The sequence below is a fragment of the Dermacentor variabilis genome, unplaced genomic scaffold (genome assembly GCF_050947875.1).
Source record: "Dermacentor variabilis isolate Ectoservices unplaced genomic scaffold, ASM5094787v1 scaffold_14, whole genome shotgun sequence".
Taxonomy (NCBI): Eukaryota; Metazoa; Arthropoda; class Arachnida; order Ixodida; family Ixodidae; genus Dermacentor; species Dermacentor variabilis.
The window spans coordinates 10,758,452-10,782,502 of record NW_027460302.1 but is presented as its reverse complement, the minus strand read 5'-3'; the positions used below and the strand labels follow the sequence as shown (position 1 = coordinate 10,782,502).

The following is a 24,051-nucleotide window of genomic DNA, read 5'->3' as shown; positions in this document are numbered from 1 at the left end:
TAAATTGTAGTAGCCTGCTACAGTTCGACAGACGACACAATTTGGAATTGATAAATACAACTACTCGACCTTAATAATGACTCTACAACTATCTTTCCAGAGTTTAAATTAATCAAAGTCACCTGTACCTGCAATCTTGAATCATGGAATGAACCTTCAAATTTCGATTTAGTTCTTTTCTACCTTATTAGGTAACTCAGATAAATATCAGATGTTACCAACACTTAAGAAGACACACTGCAATGTTATGTCTTCAACACAATACAAGAAGTGGTTCTCAGTTGGAGGTGGATGACGGCACTGCAAAATGTGTGGCACATCGAATGCACTGGGTGTAGTGAGCAGCTGCTGGCAGTGAAAGTACATAGTGCCTGAAACAACATAAATGGCCAAGATATAACAGTACATGCCATCGCACATTTTGACATAAGAAGAGCAGGTTTTTCTTGGCACAGAGTACTCGGAACTGTGAATGACAATCGGGCCAACCTGGCACCTCAAATACTTGCACAGTTGTGGGAGGGTACCAAATCGTGAAATGAAAAGCCTTTTCAGATTTTCTGGAACATCATAAATTGGTCGTGCCTGCCCAAGAGCACGTCTGAAAGCATCTCTTATATGTGTGCTCCAGCTCCTTCTTTGCAGACAAAAGATAAGACGAAAGTTCTACTTGTGCTGAAGCAGTCCGGTAGGCCTGGTGCATGATGCACCGTTCAGCAATTTGAACAGGCACATGCTTAGCAGCTGTTACAAGCTGGAGTGCCTTACCAATGCCATCTTCAAATGGAAATGTCGAGGTACCCCAAAGAGGCCCAAACATCCGTGCTGACTTTGAAAGATGCAACAACTGATGCATGTTAAATGTCATTGCACTTTCTCCGTATAGCTTTGCAGTCTGCTGAACAAATGCTAACAGTAACTTTTCAGCAGTACAGATTTCAGCTTCTATGACAATGTCTTTCAACAAAAGAAAGACTGCTTGTGTAAGAAGTGCAAAATGCGTCACATAGGCTCGTGGAAGTATGCTGGACACACATGGCAGACAATAAAACAAAAGCCAAGAGCGCCATTCAGCCGCCTTCCAATATGCCCGGTCTGATAAGGGCCGTCCTGACCTTGAGAAAATTATAGGTGGCCTTAGCGAACGTAGTCTTGCATCTACAAGCTTCAAGTGCCTGCCTATATACCACGAGGAACCAGTACACGACAGCCACAATTCAGTGATCTGCTTGGTAACGCCTTCCAAAACACAATGCATATAGTCAGGTGGAAGCCCCCAAACAAGATCAAGGCCTTGCAACTTGACCAGAGTTGATGGTCCCTTGATACCACAGACAGGTTCCTTACGCTGTGCTGCTTCAACCATTCCTTTGAGCACACCACTGTGAGTCCTGTCAGGGGCGTTCTGGCTGTTGAAAGGGTACTTCATTGTGCCTGCAGGCAAAGCATCATTTGTACTAAGCATCAGAATGATATCTGCATTTAGAATGTTCAGTTGGACACTGCAGTGAACATATGAAAGATTTTAAAACACTTCCGAGTAAAACATTTCACAGATAGCCCTTATGCGAAATTGATGGCATCTCTCAGCAGCGCAGAAGAAGGGGTGAAAAGTTGCAATGTTGCAATACTGCACCCACCACTAAGTGGAGGAACCTGCCTAGGACAGTACAAGACTTGTGGTTTGCATGAGTCATGCAAGATAGCTCTAACATTTCCCGGGTTCATTTTTGACTTTGACTAAAGAGGTAATGAAATAGAATTTTCGGGTGCCAGCTAGAAACAAAGGATGTAAGTATTCTTTCTTGCACATATATATCGTGAAACAAAAGCAACCAGCATGAGCAGCACTTTATCCACAACCTATTTTGTGAGATTTTCCATCAGTATGCAGTTACTGTTAAAGTCAGATATGATTGATCCAACTACACTATGCATTTTTATGCACAGAAACGAACGCTTACCATTTTTTGCCGTTTATGATCGTGACAAGTTTCTTTGAAACAACTTACAGTTGCACAACGTCCTGAACTACACATAATTAAGGCATGAATTAACACTGTCAACGACAGTGCACTGTAATATTTGGAGTGGCCCATGAGCATTGCCGATTAAAATTTAAATTTTGACAATACACAATCACTCCAGTGCAAGTGGTCTTGTTAGGGCTATTTGGCATGGCTCACAATTACTGCAAGTCTTGGATGGTCCTAGGCGGGTTCTTTCAGCTTTGTGATGGGTACATTCCTACAATATGGTGTGCCAATTTTGTATAAGGTCTATAACGCCATTGCCCTGCAGTTTCTGTTCGAAGAGAAATTTACAGGTAAGCTTCTGTGGCTTGGACCACAGCTGTGAACAGAAGCATAGCTGTGCAGGCACAAAAAAGAAGCCTGCGCACAGATTTCACAGAAGCAGATGGCAGCAAATCATGTTACTACCCATGCCACAGTGCAAGGAGTGTCAAATACTATTTAGAAAAACGCATGTCTGAGTGGCAAAAAAATGCAAAAGCTGTCAAAGGCCAAGAAAAACGGCACTGCACACCGCTGCTGTGTGTAATGCATAATGAATTTGTGCTTGCCTTTTATGCTACTGACCTTGAATGAGAAACAACACTCGCCCTATGGCAACACTAAAGTCAGTGTCTCCTTACTTTTTTTTTTCTTTCCACCATACAGCAGAATTTTTTGCCAGTTTGTTTTTCAAAGATAGAAAAAGAATTGCACTGAAAAGTGATGCATGTGAGCTGAACTGCCATAATTTAGTCCAAGCTTCAAATAGTTTCGCTGTTTTCTAGATTTATAAGTACAGCAGTCAGCCTAGTTGGAAAAGCTTTCTGTACTTCTTTTGCAGTATCCTGCTAAGGACACCTTCTGCACAAACTTGTCATCACATGCAGGCACACCCCTTAGCTGCTGTCTGCCAACGACAAACGCGACATCATTAAGGTATTAAAATTGTCGGATTTGCAACAAAGGTTAAAAATAATTAGTGGGAAAATGACTGAAGGTTAGTGACCGCATAATTGCATTATAGAATAGTATAAAAAGTATGCAGTCAATATAAGGTACATCAGGCATAGTCAGCCAAGGCTGCTAATGCACCAAACAAAACAAAAAGCAGTATGGTACGGGGATAGCTTTGTTAATTACTACAAACCTTGCTGTGAATGTTAAATACAGTAAGGAGATTTGACAAGAGCTATTTGGTATTCTTCAAATGTGCAGCACATGCACTAAAACAAAGATCAGATAAACATGCAACCCACAAAGCTTTCTTGACAGCCTGTTTTCAGTTGTGCACAATACATTCGAAGCATACTAGTATGCATAAGCAAAGAGCACACACTGTTTTTCTCATAGACTTGACAATAGCTGTTTGCTGTTTAAGTGAGTTCACTTAACATCTATAGTGATGCCTTGCTCCAAGCACCAGCTGCACCCAAAATACCCATTGTACTGCTTCCTGTTCAGGATAGCGGCTCTTGCTGGGGAGTCCACACAACACACAATAACGTGCACTGCTGACTCAATAGTTCTTCCAGCGTGTGACCACACCAGCTTTCCGATGCTGTTGACTTCTTCAACAAACTGCTTCATGAAGAGGTGCATAGGTGGGTGAACATGCGAATACCAGACACCTGAAATTAGCACATTTTGCCACCGAGTTAAAACTGGCAGTTCATTAACCATCACTTGGATTCGCCATATAGAGTTTTTACTAGCATCGAACACAGGCGCCCCATCAGTGTTCATGGTCAAAGTGATGTCGTTCCATGTCATGTTCTTCTGCTTTCTAACACTGCGGTAAAGAATGCCATCCGTGATGTCACAGTAGACACCCGACACATGAGCAACAGATGCAATCTTCTGCAAATTGGAAAGCAAGGTACTGCCAACCTGTTTCAATAGCACCAGAAGCTGCTGCTTAATGTTAAACATTAGGAAAAAACTTGCAGAATTCATTAAATGTTGCAGCTTCTTCTCACTGCTGCAAGAAGCACAAGTAATGGTGTCTTCATCTTTGACATCGCTGTACTTTCCCAGATATTGATGGCAGTTCTGGCAGTATAGGTGGATCCTTAATGCTTCTTTTCTGTTCTTCCACAGCCTCCTCACAGAATATGTAGAGCATGGCACAACTTGAACCCCAAACAGAGCATTTATTAAAGTAAGAAGCCCTTGTAGTTGTGTCCATGTAAGGCCAGAAGTAACAACATATGCCAGCACAAGGAGAAGAGCCTGTGCTTTTGTTGTTGTCTGGTTTGGAAGGTACTCCTCTGAAAGCTTTGTGAAGTACATGTCAAACTCATCATCTTCAAGGGCTTCATGCTCGCTTCCTTCAGCAGCATTCTCTGGTTGACTATCTGCATCGTCATCATTGTTCAACTCGAAGGCAGAACTGCATTCATCCCTACTGCCTATTTCGCTTGCAGATTCGTTAGTGCCTTCTACGTTGCTGACATAGGCACTTGTGCTTTCACGAGCATAACTTTCAGAAGCAAGATCAGCCTGCCCAAGATTATCTGCTTCATTCTCGTTGGAATCAATGTTAGTGACATCCGCGGAAGGGCTGCTCAGGTTTGCCAGATTCGTCTGAAAGAGCAAACAAATAAATTTTATCTTCTGGGGATAACACTGACAAAACAAGTGTCGCATTCACAAGACACATACATAGGGCATAGTGGTAACAGTGCGATTACCTCTCCTGTGCAAAGCCAGTTCATTGATTAAAATTCAGCACAAACAAGAACCGTGTTGTTCTACATACATATTTAATTGAATTATGGGTGCGACAGTGTACGTCCCAAGGAGCAGCAAGGTGTACGGGTCTTTCCATTCGAGAATGTTTCTCTTTACAAATAGCAATGTTTCCAGAATTTTACCTCAGTTTACCAACCCTACCTCAGTTAACGAAACCCTGTGAAAATGTGCTCCCTAGGAGTTCGCCTATTCTGTCATCAGCCACCTCTGGCCAAGTCCTTTTTGCAAGCACCCTGCCTTGTATTTACAAATAGTGTTGGCACGGCATAGCAGGTAAGCTTAGGTCTAAGCACAAAGGTCCGAAGTAATTATGACAGCCAATTATGTGTCGAGAAGTAATGCCAATGTAACCAAGTATTGTGTTTTTGTAGCATCTCCCGTTGCTAAGTCACTTTGTTTCATGAGCATCATCACACCCTTCCTGCAATTTATAGCAACAAATGTGGACGTCAAGAGGAAATCCGCTAAACATGGCTGGCTATATGTAGCGAGCTATTGTTCCATGTTTAAAAGTTAAACCATCCAGATGCAATATCCATGTGTCCAAGTGTTCAACTCTGCACATAGTTTGTCGTACTCACAGTAATGCCTACCACAACAATGCTCCTTAAAGAACCAATATTTCACTGGGTTATTGAAATAGAAGTGTTGCAATGTGTCTACATGCTCAATCTCACAAAAATCCATTTCAATTAGTATAGATGCCTAATACTGCATAGAAAAAAAATAGGTAGAAGTTATCCTGCCAGCAGTTGCAGAAACCATTCACCACATGCACCACAGCGCATTAAAGTATGTCTCCCTCTAAGCCACTGAATTAACAAGTCAGTAAAATTGCATAATTCAACGTCAGTAATATTTGATACTGAAATTTGGAAACAATACAGTAGCTACACGATTAGGATACCTCGTGAACTTCGTTCTGAGAGAAAACTGATCGCTAAAGTTATGTGCGGCGGCAACCGTGACTCGATCGGGGCACGTTGTAACGAAACCTCCTTGGCTGTAACCGCACTCAGAAGAAACGTGCGCATCCCGATCGAGTACCAGCACGAAACAATTCTCGCTTTCCTCGCGTCGAGACCGATCGATATGCGGGGCAGCACTCAAGTCAAGCGTTTTTTGGACAAATGGCTCGGGAAGGAGACCGACGTCTCTGACGCGTTATAGTTTGCCCCTCTTGCAGTAAAACTCATTACTCCTTTTTGTTAATCGTAGATTGGAATATTGAAAGTTACAACGACACGTACCTGACTTGCAGCAGTGGATGACTTGGCTCTTTTCAGCACGTACTCTCGAGTTTGCCGTGGCACTTGAACGTTCGAGTCCGGCTGCAGGTACTGCCTGTAGCGTTTCCGCTGATTTTGGGACATTGCTAAAAGTTCGAAAGCCCAAACTTTCCGCTGTGGCGAACACTGCGAGGCAGTCTAATGTGACAATGTAAGCGTAAGCAATGGCGCAACACTGAATTCACACACGATCACACGATGCACGATGTCAACTGTTAGCTTGGCTTCGTGTGAGTAGTCAGAATCACGTTCTGCTGGCGAAATCACGTGATGCCAAGCCAATGTCAAATTATATATTGTAAAGTACATTATGTCACTAAAAATGCAAAAAAAAGTTTCAATTTATTTGCTGGCCGTAATTACAGCCAAACAACTCGTAAGCAAAAATGTTACTGCTTGAAATGCGACTCGGAGCCTGCACATCGGCCGCTGTGAAAATTTGTAACTGCTTATCCCATAGAGTTTCCTACAATTTTTGTAGGAAACTCTATGGCTTATCCATACCTGAAACGTTGGTTAAAGCTAGAAACACTAGACATGGCTAGAGTGACCTAGTGAAAGCATTGTTCAAGAAACATGACGACCTGATTAGTTGCTTGTTTATTGTGAATCACTTTATAAATGAAGGGTTCGGAAAACCGCCTTGAAGGGTTGCGGCATACACATACACGTAAAAAAACATGGAACGCACGCATGCGTATACGAATGATTGACTGATTGAATAAATGTTTTACTGATGGGATAGCGAAAGGGTAAACGCCCTTTGTCCTTCTGTTTCTTCTTATAAGGTTGGTTATGCTAGCACAAGATTCGCTCTGACCAAGCTAGTGCAAAACGACAAAGGATCCGGAAGAGAGATTCTGAATATCGCAGCCGAGAAGATACTATATCTTAATTTTACTCGTGCTTGCTCGTGAATTATCAAGCACATGCACGTATGTCAGACAAGCAAGTGGCTAGATTAACTTTATTTTGTGCTTTGTCAACTGATCCAAGCATAATCGACGTCTCTGCATATTTTGCGCGCAGTGCTACCACATCTTGGTGTTGCAGCACATTTGTAAAAGCGGCGTGCACAGCCTACCCCTTCAGTAAACCACAGCCAATTAGCCGTCAAAACTCTGATCCGTGTTGCAGAAGCTGCAGGCGGCTATATCTCCTCTCGACGATATATTTCATTTTTTACAAGTAACAGGAGGGCACATGTAACCGGCAAACGGAGGCCTTATAGAGCACCTGAGATTATGTAAAGCGGGAGGATCGATGCTAGAAGCAGGGCGGCCCGTGGGCCTTGTCGGTGCCCCATTAGCCATAGAGTTTCTCACTATAACACCTAGAGGGTAATCTGGCGCCACCGTCTATGGGAGTTTCTTAAGGGGGCACCGTGCCGTCATGGGAATGACGGTATATGTGTCTGCGAGGCTCGTGTTGGCTGGTGTTGTAAGAGGCTTCGTCTAAAACGTGGATATGGCTACGCAAATAACGCGTTCTCAAAGTAAAATCTTCATAAAATGTTTCCATTCACGCATATTACATCTTTACTCACCCACGATGCATGACCAAACGAAGAAAAGCAAGAACAGACGACCAACTGTTTCAAAGCGAGCGCGAACGTTGTCGTCTGTCCTCCAACTTTAGCGGCCCGCTGATACTTTTTACGTAACATGTAGTCGTACACACAATAACAAGTTCTCATAGTTAAACAAAACATGTTTTCGCGTAATAATAAAGCTAAAACAGCTTTTTATGTGCTGTTCTAGTAGAATATGAATCATTGTGACAGACGGAACGGTACTTGCCAAGCGCGTCTTCAAGGTGTCCTCTCTCTACGAGAACGATGCCAATCCGAATCCACAATATACCGGCATTCCCATGCATACCACAGCGCAGCAGCGCCAGATTTCCCTCTAGGTAATGTAGTGAGAAACTCTATGCCATTAGCCACTTTGGTGTCCTAGAGGCGCTGCCATACGCAATAATGAAACATTACACACACACACACACACACACACACACACACACATGTATACGCAAATATATATATATATATATATATATATATATATATATATATATATATATTAGCCACCAACTTGTGACGCTGAGATGCTGAGTCCTGCGGCGCTGGTTCTGCGCTCACACACCCAGCGACTTCTGCAACCCCAATCAGTACAAGTTATTTTTGTATGATTGTGGTTCTTGAGCATTTATGATCTTTATTTCTGTGCCCGTTTTTTTCTAAGCTTTGGTGCATACAAGCTGTCTTCAGTTTTCCTCGAGCAGAAATGCCAATGCGTTGTTAATTAAATTGCATGCACGATTACCCGTTTCTGAACAGAATCAAGCTGTTTCAAATTTCCTTGTTTCGGCGGTGTCGTTTTGCAAGATCTGATAAATATATGCACAAGCTTGGACCATCAAATATGTAGCGTCATGGCGATCAGCATTCCTTTAATAGTTTGCGGCAGAAATTGCTACATATCTTCTCGAATACAGCCTTTCTGTGGACGCATATGCATGCTTATCTATGTATTTGATCAGCTCTTGTGTTCGCTATACCTGTGCTGCATTACTGCAACATTAAAAGGAAATGTTCTTTTTTTTTCCCCTGAAATGAGCACTGACCGTGCGCTGTTGACCCTATGTATGTCTTTTTCGCAGAATATCGCTCCCAATGCTCTAGATATAACATACCCTTTTGGAGTATCTAATTCATATGACGTTGTTGATTTCTTGCTGAAATATAACCCATGTTTCTGTAACGCAGTTACACTTACTCTCATATGAGTTACGACGTCATTTTGGTAATGCTTACGCCTAATGAAGTTATGAAAATTACCATTAAGCTTCTGTACAACTTTGAGCCCGCTGCTGTTTTACAGCATTATTCTTATTTTGGTTCTGCTGTGGTCCTTATTATTTTTCGCAGAATATCGCTCCCAATGCTCTAGATATAACTTTAGAATATCTAATTCATGTGACGCGTTGTTGATTTCTTGCTTAAGTATAACCCATGTTTTTGTAACGCAGTTACAGTTACTCTCATATGAATTGCGTGGTCATTTTATGAATGCTTACGCCTAATGAAGTTATGAAAATTGTTATCATTAAGCTTCTGTACAACTTTGACCCCGCTGCTGTTTTACATCATTATTCTTATTTTCTTATTTTGGTTCTGCTATGGTCCTGGCGAAGTCGCATGCGAATCCATATCCACAGACTACACAGCTGTCATCTTGGAGGGTACGACTGTGTCGCTTGTTCGTCGATATCAAGCAAATTGTGCTTATCCTCCGTGGTCAAGATGCGCGTATTAGTAGAGTATGAGGTGGACATGACCACTGCGGTTCTGGAGCACATCGCAGTGCAAAACTTTCATCCTGAAAATATTGCGGATTTCGATCCCACCGTCCGCTACGACGTGTGGTGGAATGGGGACGATACCACGTCGGGAGGATACTATAAGGCCAGAGTGCTGCACATGGCTGGTAAGTACCACTCATTCCTCATTAAGCATACCTTAAGCTTATACGACGCGCCTTTCGAACGATATAATCTTAACCAGCGTGTGCTTTGTCCCACTCATTGTGCAGTAGTTAAGCAAACGGCCGACGGAATCTCGTAACGAGGCTTAGGGGTTTCGATGCGGCTGCACACAGGTCCGCCCGAGACGTATCTCTGGGTATGGCTTTGATTAGGGTCTTGGGCTGTCTGCAACATGCCTGAAAGGGTTGGCGTTAAGAAATGGGGAGTGGGTGCAGCACGCCCTGCCTCGGGCGCTCAATGCGGACACCGCTTCGCAGGAGCCATCAGCGCAAATGTGTGCTTTTGTCAGTTACCAGTATACTTTTTGTTTCGACACTAAATTTTGGGGTATTGACTCCATATTTAGTGGGATGTGATGACACCTGTCCACTGCTTGAACAGATAACTGTCATGCAGTGGACGTGGGAGCCACACTTGCAAATGCTTTGCAATTATGAAAAGATGAAACGAGAGTAATGCCAGAGGAACTAGTATACTGGCCAGATTTCTCATTACGACCCTTTCATGTTTCTCGCCTAACATTGCTGTCTGTCAGCAGTGTCAGCTTTGTAATACTTTGTTAAATGCAATGCAGAAACCGAAGAAGAGATGCGAACGCATATGTCCAAAAGGCTCAGAAAGCCTGTAGTCTCCTTGGAGAAAGGCAAGAAGAGGGCCAAAGGAAAGGTATGGCAACTTATAGTTAACAGGATTTTAGTTTTATATGTTACTACTGATTTGGGTCATGTGGCTATGTTTTATGAGCGAAAGAATGTTGGTATACTTGCTAGCATTTTCTAAACAAGTTGGGCTTGTTGAAGGCCTTACAAGAGCATTGCGCCTTACAAGAACATTGCAGAAGACATCATGTAGAGCATATATTACATCCTCCCACGCACTGTTTCTTGCGATTTTCAGCATAGATAACTAAACACCCAACACCTGTTTCCTTGTGCTTTGTTCATTTTTATAAAAATTCCTCAATATGCTGTCATTTAAACATTGTACAGTTATGTCGTGCATATTACTCAGTACGACAGTAATGGAGGCATTACTCATTCTCTGCCTTTATTCCATCCTCTTTTTCCTCCCCCTTGGGCGACTGCTACCACGCGCCTTCTCATGGCGCTGCGGTAGGCAGCGACACCTTATATAACAACAGTGTTATCTCATTTCATGAATGCTCTTGTTCACTAACAGCGCCATTTCCAAAAGCTTACCTCTGTTGATGAAACTTGCCTCAAGTGACAAACAGGATTGTGTAAGAGTATGGTCTCTAAATTAAGCTAGTCTGCTGTTTACCACCTCTTTGTTCTTTTTACAGTACACGTATTTCTATTTATGCATGCAGCATTAATACGACTTAGTTTGCTAGCCTCAGCACAAGGGAGTGTTGATCAGGCTCTTGGCATGGTTATCCGAAGGGATTCACCCAATGAGAGTCGTAGGTAAGGTCCACCTTCCAGAAGCGCTGGTACTTAGAATGGACGGGAGCATCAACTGGTTAGCAGTTGAGATAAGCAAAAGACGGAGTATTGGTGGAAAAAAGGCAGGGAAGAGATTGATATGAACGGATCCATTACAGGCATAGATAATGGTGCAAGGCAGATTGAGAAGTTTTGAGGAAGGAGAAAAAATATAGCACACCTGATTAACTCAAGCCAGCTAGGCTGTCACCGCCTCGTTTCAGGTGGGATGGCAATAAATCATCATCATCGTGCGAGTGTTCTGGCGCTTATTCGAATAAGACTGGGAACAAGATGACACACAAAAGGCACATGCGGCAATTCGTGTAGCGCTGTGTGTGTACTGTGTGTGTACTGTGCGTGTTCTTGTGTCCACTGTCCAGTCTTATCCACGCTAAAACACTCCCGCCAAGATGCCATACCAACAAGCCCACATTGCTGCTATGGTTGTTGATCAGGCTCACTGACTACACTTCAGTGATATACGGTTGATATGTTTTATTTTGTATTAACTCATGTCATCGGCCATTGAACAGCTGACCATCGTCAGCTGTTCAGCTCAGCTGTCAGCAAAGCGCAGATGGTCTGCGCTTTGCAGGTTTCTGTCATCCAAATTGAAATCATGATTAGACCTTATGCTAAGATATACAAACAATAATCTGACGATGAATCATAACTGAAACTGACGTCATTCACATGAGGTCACAGCTACTAGATGCCTGCCATCTTCATGAGCACAGGGTCTACTCTGCTCAGGGTACAGCAGTAAACAAAAAGATATATTTTGCGTTTGTGTCCTGTGAGCCAAACTGCTCGGAATGTTGGTGCTGCATTATGCCAGACTGCTAGCTTAGGGCAATAGGTCTCTTGAACACATACTTCTGTCATACTTTATTCACACCGCATGGCTGTGTACGTAATTTGTGTAGTCCAAGAATTTATCTCAAGGAAACCGTAATATCAACCGGTAGTGAAAATGTGTGTGTGCTGGTGAGATAAATTTCAATGATGGATGGAAAGATTAGGCGAACAAAAGGTGTGGAATGATACTACAGGTTCAATACATTGCCACAAAGTTAACAAGCGAGGCCTTGGCAAAACATTCTTTTAATCATGGTTTATACTCTGAGAGCGCGCATACCGCTACGCACTTTGTTGTTCTTGTTCAAAGTGGCCAGCAGGTGCACCCGCCATGGTTGCTCAGTGGCTATGGTGTTGGGCTGCTGAGCACGAGGTTGCGGGATCAAATCCTGGCCAAGGCAGCCATATTTCGATGGGGGCGAAATGCGAAAACACCCGTGTACTTAGATTTAGGTGCACATTAAAGAACCCCAGGTGGTCAAAATTTCTGGAGTCCTCCACAACGGCATGCCTCATAATCAAAAAGTGGTTTTGGCACGTAAAACCCCATATTTCTTTTTGGCCGGCAGGTTCAGGATCCAGCCTATCTTGTGTGAATAAAGAAAAATATGCACATGCATCTACTCTTGTAGGAACTCTGAAACGGGTAGCAATGAGCATCATTAAATGAACATGGAGATAGGGGAGCTTTATGGCACCGAAAATAAACGAAATGTTATTGATATCGGTCCATTTGGCTGCACCACAAGAATGGATAACATTTTGGTTATTGGTGATGCTATAAGCTCCACTTTCCACTTAGTTGACATCAAGGGGCTCACTGCTGCTCCCTTCAGAGTTTGTGTGAGTGAATGCGTGTGCATTTTTCTTTTCTCGCATTCTTTCATCTCATTACATATTAAACGTGTAGTAGCATACTAAGCCTTTTGTGTGGCTAACCTCTCACCTATCATTAATGTTTCTCTCACCAGTGCACACATACCTTGACTACTGTTTGATATTTTCTTGCAGTACATTATTGGAATACACAAATTATTGACATGGTGGGCTGGCTGTGCTGTGTGAGTAAAGTACAATGGCAGTACGTGTTCAAGAGACCGTTCCTCTATGCTAGCGGTCCGGCATAACACAGCACCAACATTCTGAGCAGTTTACTTCATAGAACCCAAATGCAAAATATATGTTTCTGTTCAGTACTGCATATGGTGCGTATACCTCTGTGTGCTTAATATTGTTGCCACATGGCAATAAACTTGCAGAAAATGATAAAATGCTTAGGAAATTGAATAGTACAATTCTTGACTATGCTCACCCGCTTGACTATGCTCACCCGCCGTGGTTGCTCAGTGGCTATGGTGTTGGGCTGCTGAGCACGAGGTCGAGGGATCGAATCTTGGCCACGGCAGCCGCATTTCGGTGGAGGCGAAATGCGAATAACACCCGTGTACTTAGATTTAGGTGCACGGATTTAGGTGCAATTTCTGGAGTCCTCCACTACGGCGTGCCTCATAATCAGAAAGTGGTTTTGGCACGTAAAACCCAATAATTTTTTTCTTGACTGTGCTGAATGGTGTTATAAGTCTGCAATTTTTTAAAGATGCCTTGAGTGTGAATAGATAAACCACAGTTATATTGTTTCCTATGGGAAACTGTGGTTCAATCCGTGATCAGTTCAGATGCTACCTGAGTTATGGAATTAGACTTATAAACTGAGGTACCACTGTACTTGACTGCATTGCGTTTTCAGGGAAGCTTGGCATGTGGTAAATTTCTTCTAATAAGATTTAAGCATGCTTGAGTTTCAGTATATCTTTTTATTTGGGATGTATGAAAGTGAATTTCTGTGCTGTCATGCATTCTATAGATTCAAATAAGGCTTCACAGGCGAATAAAATTAGTCCTTGCCCAGGGTTAAACAAACAACCACCGCTTTTCCGGGGTGATTGCTCAACCGAGCTAACCAGGTGGCTAGCATGCGGAAGCTCAAGAGCAAATTCAATGACAGCTTGAAGGAAGCCATGCTTTGCTCATGTGTGAATGATCTTAAAACACCCCTCAGTGCAGAAACCGCCGACAGGAACACAGACAGAAGGCTTCATTGTTCTTAAATTATAATTTAAAACGATAATTTGCAGCTGAAGAAAATTCAACAATTGCGATGCTCCCTAAGGCGAAATTTGAGCGCAACTCTGTACGTGTTTTCATTTTGGAATATATTGGCTGACACAGACAATCTGTCTCGTGTGACATGTTGCAAATGGGGCAAAGTGTGGCACGACTTCGCCAATCTTCAGATCATCAGAGCCAGCGCGTGGGCGCGATTCACAGCCGCCACCGCCAGACCTCCCAGATGACGCATGCTACTCTGGCACCATTTTGTAGCTATCGTCGCCAAACTGCGTTTCTCATGCTTTCACCATACCCCCCTCCGCTTTCTGCCTCATGGTTCTGCTGCACTCTCCTCTCTGCTTTGCTCCTCTCTGCTTTGCTCCTCGCTTCTTTCATGCCCTGCGGCGTTCTGCATTCCCTCTTTCATTCTTTGCTGTGCTTGTTCGCCTGGTTACAAGTGACAGTGCTGACGCTTGCTGCAGGAACAGGCGCCTAAGACCTGTGCCCTAAAGATTTGTCGTGGTTTGGGATTCGAATCTGGGAGTGGGAAAAATTTTTGTTCAACTGCAAAATTTTGCCTAAAATTATCATATAAGCATGTTTCGTGCATGTACTGTGTGTTTTACATTTGCGAGATTGCACTGAAGGGATTTTAAGATGAGTTCTGTTGTGTTCTTGCCATGTTCTTAAAACTGATTTTGTTTACAACAGCAGGGCACACAGGCAACAAAAAGTATGAGAGTGGAAGTTCAGCGAAGCGTAGAAAGGGAATTGCTCGCAGACATCCAAGCTGCATGCCCGCAACAGCATGTGCAGTGCACATGCTGTGACCAAGGATGTGTTGTTCTTGAAGAACTTGCGAAGTACAAAAAAGAAACTGCAGAGCAAAGCAAGCAGCTTGAGGAACAAAGCAAGCAGTTTGAAGATGTCGCTGAGGAGCTAAGGAGTCTGAAGGCAAAGATGCTCATCTTGAAGAACAGAAATGTACATCTGCAAGATGCTTTGGCTTCAAAAGTCTTAGCAAGTGGTGAGTAAGCGTTCGTTTGCTGAAGGTGGAATTAAATATACTCGAGTGCAAGTAGAATTGGCAGAGAATTAATGCATTCAGCAGCAATACTCAATTAGCGATCTGTTGGCGCGATCGCACACTTCTGCATGGAAATCGTGCTCTGCAGGTATACCTTAATGCAACATAATGAAGCACTCTCGCTAAAGCACTGCAACTAAACTAAACTCTATCACACAATTTGTTGCCAAGTAACGGCCCTCAACCAGTCTCTGCCATGGATACTCCCTGGCAGCAGCTGCCATTAGCTTAGATAGGGTAGCTCGTCTAAAATGTACATGGAAAGCTGTAACTGAACTGAAGCAATGCTCTGGAAGACAGCCCATGCATTTATACGCTTGGCAAGGCAAGTGCTAACTTGACTCGGCTTGCCACGTTGCAGCATGACAATGTGTGACATGGCCCTCACATGGACATGTGTTTGCTGTAACCCATCTTCTGGGTCCAAGAATGTTCATTAAATGTGTAACGTGGTGCCATTGCAGTAATGCATATTTTGACGATTGTGCTGGTTTCGTTTCCACCTAGCAGAAGTTCGGCCCAAGTGAGCCCGTAAGTTGGCTCGTACTGCTCGCATCATTGGCCCTTTCGTTTTAGTATCCTAACCATCTTAAATATGTCGGGTTGTTAGTTAATCTAGGCCTGGAATTTTCACTCGTCTACTGATGGGAATTAGTCATATCTTTAAAAGGCCTTGGCAACATTCACATTAACCTGTTTCTCATGCCATTAGTTCGTAATTTTTCAGTCTTGAAATAACTGCTAGGGCATCATAGTATATAAAGTAAAATTTGTGGGCTTGTTTCAGCAGATGATTGAAGTTTATTCTGATTGATTAATGAAAGGAGACGGAGCTGTATTGTGCAGTATTAGCCAAAAGTAACAGCGAAGTTTGTATCACATGAAGTATGATTGAGTGCTTCTGCAAAAAAACATGAGAAGAATAACAAAAACATTTGTGAAGGTGAGGTGGACTTTTTGAACCCCTTTGTCTTTTCTAATATTGCAATACTCGAAATATTTGAGACTATTGAAAGCTAATGTAGATAGTGGAGAAACCTCAGTCAACGAGCAATTTTATTTGCTTTTTAGTGTGTCTGCAGGTGTACGTTCCATTCCTAAATAAAATTTTGTTCTTGCATACTCATTAGAGTGCTTGTGAAGCTGTATTAGCAAATTGGTAGCTACATGTGCGTGTCTACCATAGGTCACAGCCAACTGTACCAAATTACATTCTATTCTGTGGAAGCAATCCAGTCATCTGTAGCATGATGTATTGCAAAAATTTCAGAGAGCAGGATTATCTACGCCACGTCATTGGGAGTTTCGGTGGTGGCAGGTCCTCCAGGACCAACAGGAGCACAAGGAGCCAACGGTAAGTTGTAAAGTGTGTAATTGTGTCATTTTTGTTAGCTTAATATTTCTATCATTGTACAAAAGTCTTGACTTGGCTTTTGTTTATAAAGTTTTGGAAAAATTATAATTGAAATTATGAGCGTGTTCTGTTTCAATATGCAAGAACATTTAAAAAATACAAATTTTCAGCCCGTCAGCTGGCAAAAAATGTTCCTTATTACGGCTGCTCACTCTTGGGAAACACTCCATAATGTGACTTTCTAGGGTCTGTAAAATGCACTGTGACTGCTGAGAAGTGGAATACATTAAGAGGCTATTTTTAATGACCACAGCCATTTGAAGGATGACGACATATCTTTACGGGCGTCTGTCAATTGGGCTTTCTCCAAAAATCACAACCTCATAAGAGCTCTCCGTTTATTCATAATGGTAATTTTTAAATAATGCTAGAAGTCTTCATAAAAACACCCTCTATGCCTTCCCTGTTCTGTGTGCTATTCATGCAAATGGCACGTAGAAGGCATGGGATGTACTGGGGGCGAGGGGAAAAAGAGAGCATAACAGAAAATGATTATCCTGAGTCATGCTTTATCACCATGATATGCGCTCCTGTCTTTGATGGCAACTGGCAGATGGCATGAACTGCTTGTTTGGCCACAAGTTTGACTTCACATGTTTATTTGATGCAACTAGTACAAAGGGCCACTGTTGTTAGCCATTGGCACTTTTATATATTTTTACAATCTGGTGGATGACTTGTTCACTCATATCTGTCACCTAAATTTGGATATTTTTGTTTTATCTCTTGGAACCACAGATCCCGTACCTCTGGTTCAGCCGCGCCATACAATTTTTTCTGCAAAGCCCAGTAAGGATACATTTTCTTTGTGGTCGTGTTGTTGAACCTTTGAGAATATCACATATGTGAGTGGTCATTAAGTTTTACCTTCAGGAACCACTGCTGCCCCGGCTATGATTGTACAGCCACTATCAGCTGGCTACTTGTCGGAGCCCAGTAAGAATAATTTTTCTCTGTGGCAGTTCAGTGAATCTTTCAGAAGATAATGTGGGTGATAATTGCACTTTTGTCATCAGGAACCACTGTTGCCCCAGCTCCAAGCCAGCCAACTGCAGTGGACTGCATGTCAGAGCCTAGTAAGGATCATTTTTCTCTGTGGCAGTTCATTACATCTTTCAGGACATATTTTCTGCAGTCTTGGCAGTTCTGTCACCAAACAAATTTCCTGCTGCAGGTACAAGCTGCACACAAGTGCAGAGCACTGCAAGGGCTTCGACACCAGAGCCAGGTAATGAGACATTCTTCTGTGGTTCCATCTTCAAGTTGCACTTTCATGTCTGCATTCATTTTATTGTGCAATTTTTAAAGAAATTATAACTGCAGCTTTGCACAATAGCATGGTAAGACTGTATTTCTTTATACAGCACTGATCAGTTCCAAGCACAAATTTTTTTAGTTGTGCAGTACTTCACACATGTTGAATTCAATGGTAGATCCAAATCAAGTTTTTCTGCTCTGCATGGAGCAATCCTATTCCAATGGCAGAATGAGAGCGTGAGTTGTGTGTTCCAATGGCAGATTGGGATCAGCCACCGATTCCGGATCAGTCTGTGGAGCAGAAATATTTTCTCCACCAGAATTGGCAGATTTGACCGGAAGTCCACGTGACATATTTGCTTCACCCACCTCTGCTTCCTGTCATGGTCGCTTGTTTTCGGTCGCGGGTGGCTATGGACGTTAAAAATATGGATGCTACGTCGCGCCGTGCGTTTTTGTTCCTGATAGTGACAGCTCAGACTCGGACACTATAAATTCCTAAGTGCAGTGATGATTCTTTTGATGCGGAAGAAAAACAAACGCACGGAATGCCGGGATGATCCAGGTGGTCATGGTGATGAGGCCTACCCAATCCACCTCTAGGTTAGCGCCCTCTCACTTGATTTCCTTGTACTAAGTACCCCATGGGAACGCACACATTCCATTTGCAAATTTGACGAGATCTCAGTCAGAACGACTTGCTCCGTTCGTGATCTGGCCAAGCGCTCGCGATCTGCCATTGGAATTCAACATCACTGATATTCACTCTTGCTCAGCAGTGCTTACTCACTGCCACTACCTTACAAATTCATTCGTGCCTACAGGCGCTCATCATGCATTTGCACTTTTTCACATTTGCTTTTATGATGTCACTGATGCCTACTCGTGCTAACATTATGCCCAGTCATGTTCAAAATTTCACGGAATAGAAGTGGTTTATATATTTTGCTTTTTTTTCTTTTCTTGACTAAATTAGTTATGGTGGGCACACAAAACTGAATTCTGCTTTTGACAGAACCTAGCAGTTTACCTGAAAAACACTACCACAGACCACCTGGTAAAAGTTAATTTTCATGCGGAGTGTTTTTTTTTCCAAATTTGGAGGTATCTGTGAAGCAGCAGAAACAGAACATGACAAGCAACTGTTATTATTATTATTATTATTATTATTATTATTATTATTATTATTATTATTATTATTATTATGTACTGTATATAATGTAAACAAAATGGGTTGCATGGTTTGGCATTTTAAGAGAAAGATGGCATATAAAGTTCGAGAAATGCTAGGTTTTATGATATTGTAAAAGTGATTTCAACATTAATTTTTCAGCGCCAGAAGATGGCTTCATCAGCGAGATGCCAGGCATGGTGCCAAATGACTTCGGTAGGAAAATATTTTGTTTCACATTAATTGTAGTTAGGGGTGTGCGAATATTCACACCTTTCAAATAATGAATAGTGTCCCTTCGATTCGGTCTTCGAACCAAATAGTCACTATTTAAGATGCGAATTTCTTTCTAATACTTTTTGCATAAATTAAAACGCCAACTATGTCCAACTGAACATAGAATTGGAGCCAAGGTATTGTAAATTTTCGCCCCCATACTTCGTAGTGGAGCAGGCTACGTTGCTCAGGTTGCCAAACTTTACAGGCTATACAGTGATCATTTGCTCACTCTGAAGAGCCCTGTGCATGCGAAGACAGTACTTTCTTGCTTCTAATGGTCCACTTGTGCATTTAATAAACACTTCATAATGTACCATGTAATGACGGAAACCTTGTTCTACATCAATTATGATAACTGTTCATTATTCGCAAACTATTTGAAAACTGTTCGGTTCGATTCAGTTCGCTATGGCAGTATTTGGTTTGTATTTGACTCGGGTGTCAAAAATCAGTATTTGCACGTCCCTAATTTTGGTGTGTGTCCATGTAATGTTTCTCACTACACTGCATGCGATGATGTACACGGAACTGACAGTACAATGCCGCTGTGCTTTCCTGTTGCGCTTACAGTCAGGCTATTAACGTTGCGGGTACTTAGCTAGTTGAAACTGTTGAATCTGCAAGTACGATGTGAGCCTAGCAAGAATATTACAGGGTGGTGAGGGTTCAAAGTGGTGAAGAGTCCCTCTGACAGAAGCCGCCCTTTGAGATCTTTGAGCCGTCAACTTCAGCTTTAAGTACATTTGATTTTGGACATACTAACATTGCAGCTTTGATTGCTCAAAGCATGCGCAATTCCGTGGAAATAAGTCAGTCATCCATACAAACACTGCCTTGCACATAATGGTTTACGAGCCGCATAATCTTTTCTGCTTAGCGGGATCAGGACCTATGTTTGAATTATTGAATGCTCTTTTGAGAACAAACAATACTTCCGTCACATGCTGAAGCCAGAAATCTTTCCTTAAGTGTACAATACATCGAAGTATGTGTGGCCAGTAGCAATACATATAGAATGCGCATGACCTTCTCTGCTCCTAAAATTAATGGATTGCCTTACTGAGGGCCCACATGCCATATTCATAGTTGATAACCAGAACAGCTCAGATACTGTGTCGACACTTCTGTGATATTATAGATAATTACATAAATAGGGTTGTGCAAAGCAGAGCCACAGTATTCCTTGATTTCTTTTACATGTTATTCTGCTTTGCTGCCGGTATGGCAGTTTAAACATTGTACAGTTGCTGACCGATGTTCCGGGCCTCGCGGGGACCGAAAAATAGTCCGAAAAATTCGTTCACCCCCCAAAATAAAATTTATTACATTTTAGATTTTTGATTAAATTCTTAAATAAATGTATTAGGCTTCGGGCAGCTTAAGAAATCTCTAATAATGTCCTGCCTCATACAACGCTTGGAGGCAATCAGATTTGCTTGGATTTGTGCAAGAGTGACATCATCTCCATACACGATCTGATTAGAGCGTCACTGTATTGGTGATTTCCGTTGCCAGGGTCGCCACGGAGATTGAAGAAATGAGCCATGTTTCTTCGCACCACTTGGCTCTCGCGAAGGCACATGAGGTGGTGCACACAAATGCGAGGCCACACAAATACACACAAAGATGCGACATTGTCTCTGTGACACACCTGCTCTGTAGAGACTGCTTGCAGAAAGCAACCGAAACTTATACCGGTGTCACGTGGCCACTTTCAATTGAGACTGACCGCGATTTGGATTGAAATTCTCGACCGCGATTGGTTTTCTTCCACAGATTGAGCAAAAAAGCCAATCGCGACTGGGAAATTAGATTTGGATTGGACTTGATTGCAATCAAAAGAGCGCCGCGTACAACAGCTTTATTAGATGCGATGACGTCTCCGAGACACACCTGCTCTGTAGACACCCCACAGAAAGCCTATATGTGCACACCACATGCACAAATCAACTGAAACTTTAGAACTATCTATCCTGCATTGAGTGATTATAATGATAGTGCTGACTGAAAAAAGAAAGAATAACACTGTCCCTGGGAGCGTTTTGTCGGCCAAGAAATAGGGGGCACCTGTGAGACCAGAGAATTTGACACGCTTTCTGTCGAAAGTATGCGTCTCCCTATTTTGGAGGCTATAGAGCCTACAATACCAGTGTGTGGCATGTCCCACACAGCGTTCTTAGCAACTGATATTTTTGGTTTCTATTCCTTGGTAATGTGTAATGGTTACATTGTACTCTTTCCTTAGTATGGAACTCCTCTATATTGCTTTTGAAGTATCAAACCTGGCAGTTCAAGGGAAAAGTTGTACATTTTCCTTTGCAGCTGACATTGACCTGTTCGCTGAAGAAGAGGCCGTCGATGTGGTAATCGGATCCTCAAGAGATGATGGAAAGGTAATTTTTAAGTCACAGAATTGTTCTTTAAGGCTCCGTGTTACACTTAAGTGCTAAAAGTGCTCATACATTTCAGAATGTTGAAGAAATTTACTGAGTTATGCACCTTTTGTTTTTTCTTTCCAAATGTAAGTAACTGTGTATGATCCATTAACTAGATTTATGGCTGAGTACCATATTTATGCATCTAGACCAGTCCTGCTCCTAAATTAACACCTGAAGGTCTAAAGTCAAAGCCAAGAAAGCGCTTTTCTTGAATGTAAGCTGGACAAAAGAAAGGATGACAGACACAAAATGCAAACAGCATTTCTTAACTGCGAACCTGCCCCAGATCATGTGATGTCATCATTGCTGCTAGCTTTGTCGCTTACCGTATCACTGTCAGCACATAGAGCACACCATATTTGGTGTCATCTAGGGCACTTTAGTTGCTGCGCTCCTTGAAGACGTGCAATCAAGCTTCGTGGCATGTCGTCCCATGCTGCAGTGACCCAGCTCGCCACTTGCTCTAGTGATCTGCATTTGATACAACCTTTGCTGTTAGCTTACACGCTTCATCAGTCAGCCACATCGCAAAGGATTTCCGCAGGCAGTCCTCGAAACACTTGTTGATGCAGACGTCAAGTGACTCAGGCTGGCCCATCATGCCATTTGGAATGATAGCGATGTACGTTCAAGTATGGATCAAGGACAAGGAGACAGTTCTTCAACGGTGTTGCCACGTGATTCTTATCCACTAGCCAAACATGGCACTTTTCAACTGGGTATCAGCATCTCTGGGGAAGGCTTCCTTAGCAGGCAGTGTCTTCCTCTTATAAATTATGTAGATAGGCAGCTTATGTCGATCAGCTATGCTGCACAGCATCATGGTCACAATTCGCAACTGGCCAAGCACAGTCACCCCCTCGGCGCCATCCTCATCAGCTTGCCACACCACAGGCATATCAAAATAAATGAAAAGGGGTGAGCTTACAGCACACTACTGTAACCACTTTTGGTTGGCTCGAGTGCCAAAGTAGAATATCTGACCTTGGTATGTGCTTGCCTCTGCACTTTGTTCTCGAAAATGGGGCTCGAAAACCTAATTAGTGGCCTACTCCTCTTTTTACATGATCACAGTGCATGTGAAGTTTTTGGTTTGTGTACATTAACATAATTATGTAATCATGCAGTCCTTGGACCACAGTGCTGGTGCAGATTTCTATATTGCCTCTAGTGACTGCACAGAGTAACCTGTGGAAAAGAATGGTCGTACAGATATTACATGGAACATATTTGAAATTCGGCTACCCAATGTCTAGGTAGATTTCAGTGATTTCATCAAGCTGTAGCAGTGAATATTCTCGCAGATAATTGTCAGTTTTCCTAGTTTAGAGCTTGCTACTGATGCCTAGGAGATTTTTATGTAGGAGGGTCTAAAAGATGTATAAAAATATTACTGGATAATTTAGTTCCGCTCATGCAGGTATCGGCCCAAATGACACAAATAAATGTGCCAAAATGCCAGCAAACTGCAGAATTGAGAAAATACAGTGTATATCGTCCAGTATAAAACCGGTTAGCTACTAGCTCTGTATGTATGATATATTGCAGATGTATGCTGGATCCGGGAAGTGGATTGACAAGGCAGCATGGGGGACACTGTTCCGGGCGTCGGGCGACTCCATGTTTTGTCGCATGGCTTCGACTATTTACTGGACGCCTGATGAACTCCGGAACAGAAGTGTCACCGGAACCTTGTCAAACAAGTCGCGGTCCATGGGAAGGACGGAGGCCAGGCAAGCTGTAACACCAGAGAAGCTGTCATCCTTGAAAAGTATGCACAATTGAACATACTGTTCAAATGAAAAAAATGTAGCAGCAGTATTTTTGATACAGCCACTGAAGGTGGTGCTGTGCTTCGCAAAACAGTGCGCTTAATCTGCATTGATGTGCCATCCTGTAATAAACAAACTGAAATCCTTAATAACTCCTCATAGTAGTGAGCTTGCTATTGAAAATGATATTGATACAGAAAACATACTATCTAGTAACTCATTTCAATTAATATTTCACATAACGGAGACATTAAAAAACATGTCTACTATTATTCCACATTCAGTTGTGGTAGTTGTCTGTTTAATTCTGAATAAATTAGAATTTTATGGTGTCTGGATGTAGTGCTGAGCTCAAACATAGCAGCACTATCCAGTGTGCTTGATATCGACAGCTTGATAATATCAGTGAAATTACATCAGCAAAAAAGCATGCATATGTATAGGAGTGCTACTTTTGTGTAATTTCGCTACTTTCTGGAAGACGATAAACCAACAAGGCTACGTGTTCACAATTGAGAGCTGCAATGCTGATCAGAATGCTTTAGCCTATCATTAACCTTTAGCCTTACTGACGGGTGCCAGCTGTGTGCATTAGCTAATTCTTCTGCTCATCTATA

At 42.5% G+C, this 24,051-nt stretch overlaps 2 protein-coding genes across 2 annotated transcripts; one reads left to right on the top strand and one right to left on the bottom strand.

Moving 5' to 3' along the window:
* Positions 1-568: 568 nt before the first annotated feature.
* Positions 569-1,429, bottom strand: LOC142567794 (uncharacterized). Its single transcript, XM_075677946.1, has one exon. It carries the CDS (start codon positions 1,427-1,429, stop codon positions 569-571), a length of 861 nt encoding a protein of 286 aa, XP_075534061.1.
* Positions 1,430-9,389: 7,960 nt separating this feature from the next.
* LOC142567793 (uncharacterized) lies at positions 9,390-23,447 on the top strand. The gene is made up of 11 exons (XM_075677945.1): positions 9,390-9,543; positions 10,176-10,267; positions 14,728-15,043; positions 16,374-16,457; positions 17,256-17,306; positions 17,391-17,453; positions 17,534-17,593; positions 17,692-17,745; positions 19,108-19,161; positions 21,547-21,617; positions 23,211-23,447. The coding sequence occupies exons 1-11, from the start codon at positions 9,390-9,392 to the stop codon at positions 23,445-23,447; spliced, it is 1,236 nt and encodes a 411-aa protein (XP_075534060.1).
* The last annotated feature ends 604 nt before the right edge of the window (positions 23,448-24,051 follow it).

What these genes read in the sequence shown, in the direction of transcription:
- LOC142567794 (XM_075677946.1), bottom strand. Translation starts at nt 1,429, where the DNA reads ATGAAGTACCCTTTCAACAGCCAGAACGCCCCTGACAGGACTCACAGT.
- LOC142567793 (XM_075677945.1), top strand. Translation starts at nt 9,390, where the DNA reads ATGACCACTGCGGTTCTGGAGCACATCGCAGTGCAAAACTTTCATCCT. An exon ending in AGGAGCACAAGGAGCCAACG is followed by an intron (nt 16,458 to 17,255) that starts GTAAGTTGTAAA and finishes TTGGAACCACAG; the next exon opens with ATCCCGTACCTCTGGTTCAG. An exon ending in CCTCAAGAGATGATGGAAAG is followed by an intron (nt 21,618 to 23,210) that starts GTAATTTTTAAG and finishes GATATATTGCAG; the next exon opens with ATGTATGCTGGATCCGGGAA.